The 10157-nt window shown below is 40.8% G+C and overlaps 1 protein-coding gene across 1 annotated transcript in view; it reads right to left on the bottom strand.

The window, feature by feature from the left end:
• Nucleotides 1-9567: 9567 nt before the first annotated feature.
• The window catches only part of LOC101349520 (olfactory receptor 4P4-like), a 908-nt gene continuing 318 nt past the window's right edge, over nt 9568-10157 (bottom strand). Inside the window, 1 exon segment of the mRNA XM_023725708.1 lies at nt 9568-10157. This exon segment is cut by the window's right edge and continues 99 nt beyond it. Coding sequence (XP_023581476.1) covers nt 9568-10157 — 590 coding nt within the window.

Below are 10157 nucleotides of genomic sequence, written 5' to 3'. Positions count from 1 at the left end.
TCTGTAACTAATAGAAAATAAATGTCGTCACCAACATTTATGTTGAAAATGTTTTTTTTTTCCTATCCAAAAGTTGTATCCACTGTAGTCTCAGGGGTGGAAATTACAAATAAGTTTGATGTTTGATTCTCCATGGAATTTAAAGTGAATTAACTGAGATATAATTATCCCATTCCTCATTCTCACTTTTTTCATGGGAAGAGAGATCTCACAAAAGAAATGTTAGCCAAATGTGCCGCTGAAATTGGTTTCATGCTTCTCAAGTTCTGAACACACAGGTATGTCAAGGTAAATAATTCTTTATACCCTGTGGATTTTGATCACAAACTAATGGTCCATATTCATTCAGTGTTGATAGGCCATAAAGCAAGTGTTTTATGTTGTAACTAATTCTGAGGAACCAGTTGGTAGTAAGGTCTGAGCAGAGACAGAATGGAAAATGTCAAAGAAATGTTAGGGTAGGGAAAATGGATCCAGGTTTTGAATTTTGGTTTGTCCCACAAGTTGTTTGAAAAGTGGGTGGAATACTTCCTGTGTATTATTTCAAGTACAAATGGCCCCACATCTTCCTCCAGGCCTTGCAGAGGCAACCAGTTCCACATAGGTAAAAACTCACAGCCCTTCTACTTGCTCATCCCTGATCAAGAAACTCCTGCTGATGTCCTTGGGCTTGTCTGACAGTAGCTTGGGATGCTGCAGACACCCACAGGACATCTGCAGAAGTGCAATCTGGAAGTATGTGGAATTTAGAGCCTGCTGAGCCACACTTGACCTGAAAGGACAATGGGATCTGATAAATAAATGTGTCCCCTCTTTGTCCTCAGGCAGACATTCTGAGATGAGTTTCATAACGTTCCTGAAAGAACTCTCAGAAGAGATGTCAGTCATCAAGAGCATGGCCAACAATATGATTCATCTTCATATTGGCTCTCTTACTTTCCCTGCTTTATTCTTCCTGTCCCACATTCCTACCACCTGGGATTATTTCCCATATAATCCACTTTTATGAAAGCATTGTCTCAGGTTCTGACTGCAGGGAAATAAAGACTACTACTAAAGGAATTCCTGTTACTTCAGCCCACTCAAATTTTATTTAGGATTGACAGAGTTGGTTTTCTTTTTCTCCTAGATGTCTTCTGTGTCTTGGAGTAAGTGTTAGCAAATCATCTCTTCCTCTTACTCCCTTAGAGTATCTGACAGAGGTCACATGGATCCCTCATTTTCTCTCATTTTAGATGCCCTCTTGAGGCAGACAGCCTCAGAGCCCAAGCTTTATTAGACACTTGCTCTGGCTTATCCTCCTACACCTAGCAGAATGGGCTGCACATTCTTCTGAAATTGTCCTTGACAAAATAACCACAGAATGAGCCATAGATGGCCTCAATCCACCTCTATGTGGAGACTTAACATGCTAATGAAGGAAAATTGACCTCTTCCTCCATCCCAGAGAATCAAACCCTTGTCTAAAGAAAATGCCTAGTCATCCCCAAGCTCTGAGCATCTGCATGAAGGTCAATCCTGAATATTCATGATGAATTTGCATTTCTTTGTCTGCTGTCTGTAAAAGCCCACATCCCCAAGCTGCCTGCAAGCAGTCTAGGAGGCAGCAGCCCTGATTGCTCCTTTCCTAGCACAATGAAATAAAGGCAGCTTTCTTCTCCCACCTTGGCCTCTTGTTCATTGGCTGTAACAAGAAATGCCAAGCAGAACCTGGGGTTTACACCTGGCAACATTTCTTGTGAGCTAGCCAGAAGTCATTGCTAGGTTCCTGAGATGGGCTGTGCAGGGGACTCTGCTTGACGTTCTGGTGCCACCCAGAGAGTTCTCAAGATCTCAGGGAAGTCCTAAAGTCCGACCCACTTTGGACCCAACAGTGATTCCTTGGGAGGCGTGAAATGCACCTGGAGTTATTTGGTAAGTTCTAGGTAAGGCCTTAGAAGAGTCCCAAGAATCAGAAGTATTGACCACTGAGGGTGTAAAAGGCCCTAGGTATCTGAAGTTATTTGGTAAGCACCTAGGTAAGGTCTTAGAAGAGTCCCAGGAAGTGGAAGTATTGACCGCTGAGGGCGTAAAAGACTCTAGGTGCTTTTGGTTCACCGAATTAGATTGTGTGAGTGTGTAAGTGTGTGTGTGTGTCTGGAAAATGAGGAATGTTCAAGAGATCCTGGAATGCAGCCCACTAAGATGCATCTTTAAGAACTGGGAATATTTCGGGTCAGATCTTATGAAAAAGAAAAAGGTGATTTTCTTTTGTAACACTGTATGGCCTCAATATGAATTGGCAGATGAGGAAAAGTAGCCAGCAAATTGGTCTCTAAATTATACTATCCTCCAACTTGACCTTTTCTGTAATCACAAGGGTAAATGAGATGAATAGAATTATGTGAAAGCTTTCATGACTCTGTATCAGAACAAAGAGTTACAGAAAAAAAAAGTGAAATCTTAGTTCAGAAAGGGACTCATAAATCACAAATGCCAGTCCTCCCTCCTGACCCTGAGGGCGATCTTTTAGCTCCCACCGCCTTGGCACCCCTGCCATCCTCTCCCTATGCCCTGCCTCCACCCAACAGAACTGCCACACCAGTGACAGCCCCTCTGTTAAGCCCCCTCAACCTTTGTATCCACCCCTCCTGGTCCTTCTGTCCTGCTGGAGGGCTCGCTGACCCCACACACGGAATAGAATGACTTTTGGATGCCCTGATTCAGCTGTTAGGGAAAGTGAAAATAACTAAGCGAGACCAGTTCTTGAGAGAGCCATAGTATCTTAGGACTATGGTCACGGGTTCACTCATCTGGATCCTAAGAGCCCTAAAAATGCCCAAATGTTCAATGTAATTTTTATAGGGCAGAGTACCTCCAATATTAAAAGAAAGCTTCAGACATGGAAGAAGGTATAGGATTAAAAATCTCTTGGCTAGTGGAACTGGCCTGCCAAGTTTACTCTAACCTAGATAAGGAACAAGAAAGTTGCAGACCAAAATCACCAGGCAGTCTTCCTAGCTGCGGCCTTGCACGCTGAAGGGCCATCCCCCAAGAGTACAAAGGAAAGGAGGGAGACCAAGGCTGCAGGAGTGGAGAAGGACCCACACTCCTTTGCAAAAAGACCAGTGCAGCTAGTGTAAAGAAAAAGGACATTGAAAGCAAGAGTACAAAATATCAAGCAAGGAACTGAAAAAAGAGAGAGGTGACCCAGTGCCTGGCCATGCCACTAGATGGTGAGTCAGACTGAGGGAAACTGGAGGCAAGTCCTCCACCCAAGCATCTAGTTATAATGAAGATGGAGAGAGAATCTGCAAAGTTTCTGGTAGATACTAGAGCGACCCACTTACTTTCGACCCAAAAAATTACCCCGACGAGGCAGACAGTGTCCCTTGTGGCTGTATCAGAAAAAGAAGGGCACCCTCCGTTCTTACAACCTCTAACTTATTCTATACAAGAAAAATATTTAACACATTCCTTCCTTTACGAAAAACAGGTGGCAGTTACAAATGGCCCTCACTATTGGGCCACCAACTAAGTATGGAAAAGAAGAACATTACTGGGGGTTAGTTGACCCAAATATCAGAGATGCAGTAGCGCTGTAGGTGTAAGCCTACAAAATACCAGGGGGAGCGAAAATGTCCCTCCCATTGTCGTTGAATTGTTACCTGGTATAGTTCCCCCAAGGCCTAAGCAGTATCCCATCCAAGCTGAAGCCTGACAGGCACTGGGCAAAATCATCACCAGATACCTGAAATATGGACTTCTCAGACCACTCAACACCCCTATCCTGCCAGTTCAGGTCCGTTCAGGATCAGATCTTAAAGCTAGTAATCTTCACAGTCCACCCTATAATCCCCAACCTGTATACCCTGCTGTTGACCTGGTTGCCCACGTTTTCCAGGTTCACAGTGCTAGACCTGATAGTTGCCTTCTTTTGCATCTCAGTGGAGGAAAAAAGTCAAGAAATCTTCACCATCAAGTGGGAGGACCCAGGAACAGCACAAACAAAGCAGTTGTGCTGTTAAGTCCTTCCACAGGACTTCAAAAACAGTCCTGCTCTTTTTATATCGCCTTTAGCCCAAGACTGAAGACAACTGACCCTAACCAATGCTGTCCTTTGTCAATATGTGGACAATCTGCTCATCGCCAGTCACAGCCTTGAACTGTTCACTGATGGAAGCAGTTACATGGAATGAAGAAAAAGAAAAGCTGGATATGTGGTGGTCATGTTAGAAGAGGTTCTAGAGGCTAACATGCTTCCCTCAGGTACCTGTGCCCGGAAGGCCAAGCTCATTAGCATGCTTCAGGCCGTTAGAATCACCAACGATAAGCAAGCAACTATTTATACTGATTCCAAGTACATATTTGAAGTATTGCATGTACACGGGGCAATCTGGAAGGGAAGAGGACTCCTAACAGCAGGAAGTAAGAACACTAAATATTCTCAAGAGATCTTATAACTTATACAAGCCGTTCTCCTACCTACCCAAGTAGCAGTACTACACTGCAAAGAACATCAAAAAACAGATACCACAGTGGCCAAAGGTAATTACAAAGCAAATGCAGCAACACAGAAAGCTGCAATCCAACAGAAACTAGTCGTGGTAGCCCTGCTAATTCCCCACTTAGAGTTATCGCCACCTGACCTCCACCTGGACTATTCGCAACAAGATAAAAACATAGCCAAGACCTGTGGGGGGACTCTAAACAAAGATGGATGGCTGTACACCCTCCATGGCAAGATTTTCATTTCATCAAAACTCATGCACCCTATCCTACAGAGGGCCCACCAGTCCACCCATTATGGATACTATGGACTATATGATTGGTTTAAGAGACATTTAACTGGACCAAAGGTCCATGCCACTATTTCAGCAGTGATAAAGAGCTTCCCCACCTGCCAGAAAAATAAACTTCAGAACACTGCTGAAGTGCCCCCAGGGGTCCAGCAAACTGAGGCAATGACTGGAGATGACCGGCAGGTAGATTTCACTGAGATGCCTTAAGGTCCCAGGAACTACAAATATCTGCTAGGTTTTATTGACCCCTTTACTAACTGAAGCTTTTACTTGCAGGGCTGAAAAGGCTGCTGAAGTTGTGAAGCAACTCCTGAACAAAATCATCCCTCATTTTGGGCTTCCTGTCTCCTTTGGCAGTGACAACAGGCCCCACTTTGTGGCCTTGGTGCTGCAATCCGTGGCAACTGCCCTGGACATTAACTGAAACTTACACACAGCCTGGAGACCCCAATTTAGCAGTCAGAGACCAACTTGTTATGGTCCACCCATAAAGACAAACTGAAATTTAGCCCTTTTGAGCTATTATATGGGCACTCTTTATTAGAGGACCCCAATATGACCAACATAGCTTGCCTTAATAATGACCACCCTCCCTCCCTACAAGAGGTTGAAAATGTTCAAGTTACTGAATACTTGCAAGTCTCTTTGGGTGACTCTGTCTTCTCTCTGCAGGTATGCACGCCTGCGGATACCACCTGAACCAGAAATACCCCTCCCCCTTCCAGCCTGGTGATTAGGTCTTCCTAGAAGCCTGAAAGTCAGAGCTTCTCCAGGAAAAGTGGACCGATCCTTTTGAGGTGTTATTAGCAACTCTGACCTCTGTCAAGCTCAGCTGTCTCAAAGCTTAGATCCACCACACCCGAGTAAAGAAAACTGTTCCACCAGACAGAGAGGGACAAACTTGGCAGAACTGTGAGAACTGAACTTGCAAACCTATTAAAGACCTAAGTATTTGTTTGCAAAACACTCTACTGCATAGATCCAATCCCAAACTAACTCTTAATCTCGTTTGTTGTATTATATACACTGTTTGCCTTTTGTTTCTTTATACTGTGTTTAAACAAGTCAGATTGATAAAAGGCTGACAGCCCTCTAGCCACCACAGGAAATAGTAATGATTGTTACTATCCTTCTCCAAGAGATTCTCAGAGCCCAAGCTAAGTGAGAAAAAACTCCGTTTCCCAGAGAAATAATCTGAGCAATTGTTGGATCTGTCATCCATTCCCCACCTCCTCTGCTAACTTAAAAGTTCCCTTGAGAAACTCTATGCCCTTATAGGACACACCAGACTTGGTTCACAGTCGCCCAATAATTTAAAATGAGCATTGGTCCTAAGTGACTAATGCCCAAAGAAAAGGAGGAAATGAGACAGACAGCCTCAGAGCCCAATCCTTCTATGAGACACTTACTCTGGCTTATCCTCCTACATTGAGCAGAATAGGCCACGCATTCTTCTGAAATTGCCCTTGACAAGGTAACCACAGAATGGGCCATAGATGGCCTCAGTCTGCCTCTAGGTGGAGACTTAACAGAACATGATAATGAAGGAAAGTCAACCTCTTCCTCCATCCCAGAGAATTGAACCTTTGTCTAAAGAAAAGGCCTAGTCATCCCCAAACTCTGAGCTCCTGTGTGAAGGTCAATCCTGAATATTCATGATGAATTTGCATTTCCTTGTCTGCTCTCTGTAAAAGCCCACATCCCCAAGCTGCCGACAAGCAGTCTAGGAGGCAGCAGCCCCGATTGCTCCTTTCCTTGCAAAACGAAATAAAGGCAGCTTTCTTCTCCAACCTTGGCCTCTTGTTTATTGGCTGTAACAAGTCATGCTGAGCAGAACCTGGGGCTTCCACCTGGCGACACTCTCCTTATCCAGGCACACTTTGCTTTTATACCAATAGTCTACCCTTGTTTAGAAATTTGTTTCTTCCCAAGGATTCTGTCTACACCTGCAATGATAATTTTAAATAAAATGTTTAATTCAAATTTTGTTTTAATATAAATACCTATAAATAAAAATAATGACTACACATTGCAGACATTTGAGAAAATGCAGATAACTATAGAGGAAAATATGTTATCCTAAATGTTGCAAATTAAAGGTGATACTTTTGACAATTTGTATTTTCAGAGATTTTTTTCTTAAACATGTATTTTTATTTAACATATTTTATAATATACAAAGTTATATAAACATTCATATGTATGTATAGATAGATGTTACTAGTTGGCGTCTAGTCAACTCCAACTCATAGTAACATTATTAACAGAGTGAAATGTTCTTCATCATCATTAGTATGTTTGAGGCCAGTGTTGTGGCTATTGTGTCAATCCATCTAAGTGAGGGTTTCTTCATTGACACTGACACTCTACCAAACATGATGTCTTTTTCTAGTGATTGGTCTTTTCTGATAAAGTGTCCAAAGTAAGCAAGACAAAGTTTTGTCATCCTCACTTCTAAGGAGCATTCTGATTGTAGTTCTTCCAAGATGATTTTTTTTGCAGTCCACTGTATATTCAATAGTCTTCACCAAGGTCACAATTCAAACTCATCAACATTTCTTCTGTATTCCTTTTTCATTGCCCAGCTTTGTCATGCATATTAGGCAATTGAAAACACCAGGCTTGGATCAGGCAATCCTTAGTCATCAAACATCAAAGTGACATGTTTTCTTTTAATACTTTAAAATACTCTTTTGTGACTGATTTGTCCAACACAATACATCATTGGTTTTTTGACTGCTGCTTCCACGGAGTTGTTGGGTGGCACAAATGGTTAAATGTTTGACTACTCTTAAAAGTAATCAAAACTTACCAAAATTTGAACATAAGGTTTATTCTGAGCAGTTATTCTACATGTTTGTAAGGAGGTCATTTTGATTCCAGCAAAAGCAAGTGGCTCAAAGAAGCTAGGTATAATAAGGCTTATAAAGAGAAGAGTAGGAAGAAATATAGAAGATCAATCATTCCCTAATCTTAATATGATTGATCGAAACCTGCCTTCCCCTCTTACTGAGATCAGCTGACATCAGTTTACTTCTGGACTGGCTGCTAATAATTTGACCTTCCACCTACCTTCAGCAAAGAGATTTTTTTACGATTTATATTAGGAGGTAATGGTTTGTTGACTATTCTTTTCTAGCAGGATAGAACAAATTTACATTACTGTAGAGCAGTTTCTGACAGACATTTTTATGGTTAGTATTTGGTTTCATGGACAAAAAAAAAACAAAAAAAAAAAAAACCTTAAATCAACCTAAGATGTCTGTCATTAATTTTTCCCATCAGCATTACTAATGGAAAGGTTGGCAGTTTGAATCACCTGGAGATACACTGGAAGAAAGACCTAGTGGTCTGCCTCTGAAAGTTCACAACCTTGAAAACCCTATGGTGCATACTTCTGTTCAGCAACACCTGGGATCCCCAAAAGTCAAAAATGTCTCAACAGTAACAAGTTTGGTTTTTGGTTTTGTCTTCTATGGACATTGATTGTTGATCCACTTAGAATGGGATCATTGACAAGTACAATGTCTCTTCATTATCATGATGTTTATCTATCCAGTTGTGATGATTTTGGTTTTCTTCACATTCATGTATACAAACACGTACAAATATTATAAATACTATATATATATATGTAATCTCTGTATGATCCTGTTAGCATTCTGTTATATTTCCTTCCAAACTTTTTCTGTATATTTAAATATGGTTGCAATCACCCGTTCCCACCAGCAGTGGGGTCCCTATACTCTCAGACTTCTATAAAACACAAATCTAAAATCCCGTCATGAAGATCAGCTTTCTAGGGCCACTTATGATACTAAATATCTTAATCTGGGTTTCCTAAGAAACAGAGACTGAGCAAAACCTTATTAGTTAAAAGTCAGGTTGTTGTTAAGTGATGGAATTTTTAATTTTTTTGCATTTTTATTAATTGGGATGAAATTCCCCTAACATAAAAATAACCATATTAAAACATACAAATCAGTGGTATTTAGTATATTCACAGCATTGTACAACTATACATTTATTTACTTATATTTTATATTTATTTATATATTATATTTCCTTTATTCTCTTGTCTTATTTTTACATTATTTTATATAAGGGTTTTTGGTAATCAATTTTACAATCTAGTCATTATGTTAAGATTATTTAGATAATGTAATAACCTGAACACAACAACATTGAAGTTAACATTTTCCAGACATGTTCACCAAGGCTTTTGGGATATTGTGTTTGCCTTTATGGGGGAAAGGAGGAGAATGGCTTTGTAGAAGCATCTTCTCACATGAAAGAAGAAAGATCTTGTGGCTTTTTTTTTTTTTTTTTTTGATGTGCGTTCAATCGTGTTTACGAAGGCTGAGAACCTAAAAGGAATAAGTGTACCACTAATTTACCTATTGGCCTCAACTCGAAAATCCATCATCTCCTGCTTGATGAAGCTAGGATGAGAGTATAAAAATTATATTTCTCCTCTACCAGGTAGATTCCTGTTTCTGTCAATAGGGGCTCACTAGAATGAGATTAAAAACCAACAGAAGGGAAAAGAGGCTTAATTGTAAAGTCAAAATAAAATGTCAAAGTATGGAGAATTTGAGGCATGTATGTGAGGAGAATAAAGTGAGAATCAACACAAAATATATATCAAAATTGTCCAAACAAGAAGAGGTCTGGGAAAATGGTCAAGATATTGACCTGTCTTTTGCATGCTCTTGTATATACTTTTTACAGCATTCTACATCAGTGTTGAACTCTAAAGTGAAATTCAAAACGCCTTTCATACAAGCTACTTTCCTTCCAAAAACAATTGATAGTACCACATCTTCTTCATGGCATTCTTCATCTCTGTATTTCTCAGAGTGTAGATCAGAGGGTTGAACATGGGAGCAATGATGGTGTAGAAAAGAGCAAACACTTTATCTTCTGGAAAAGTGCTGGCTGGTCTAATATAAATGAATAATGCAGTTGCAAAAAACAGGACCACCACTGTTAAGTGAGAACTACAAGTAGAAAGAGCTTTGCTGTGGCTCTCTGCAGAATATGCTCTAAGGGTGTATAGTATAAAAATATAAGACAACATCAAGACGACAAAAGTTACCAGAGTGATTAGGCCTGAATTAGCAATGTGTGTATTAGTGCAGGCCAATTTCAGCAAAGGATATACATCACAGAAGTAGTGATCTATCTCATTGGGGCCACAGAAGGGTAAGCACATAGTGAGAAGAAACTGACTGGCAGAGTGTATAAATCCCCCAGTACAACAAGCTATGATGATTGTGTTACACCTCTGCCTGCTCATGATGACAGCATAGTGCAGGGGCTTACAGATGGCCACATAGCGGTCATAGGCCATCCCTGTGAGGATGAAGACCTCGA

This window comes from Trichechus manatus, unplaced genomic scaffold, assembly GCF_000243295.1.
Source record: "Trichechus manatus latirostris isolate Lorelei unplaced genomic scaffold, TriManLat1.0 scaffold00362, whole genome shotgun sequence".
Taxonomy (NCBI): Eukaryota; Metazoa; Chordata; class Mammalia; order Sirenia; family Trichechidae; genus Trichechus; species Trichechus manatus.
The sequence above is the reverse complement of the archived record's forward strand: the minus strand, read 5'-3'. Positions and strand labels throughout refer to the sequence as shown.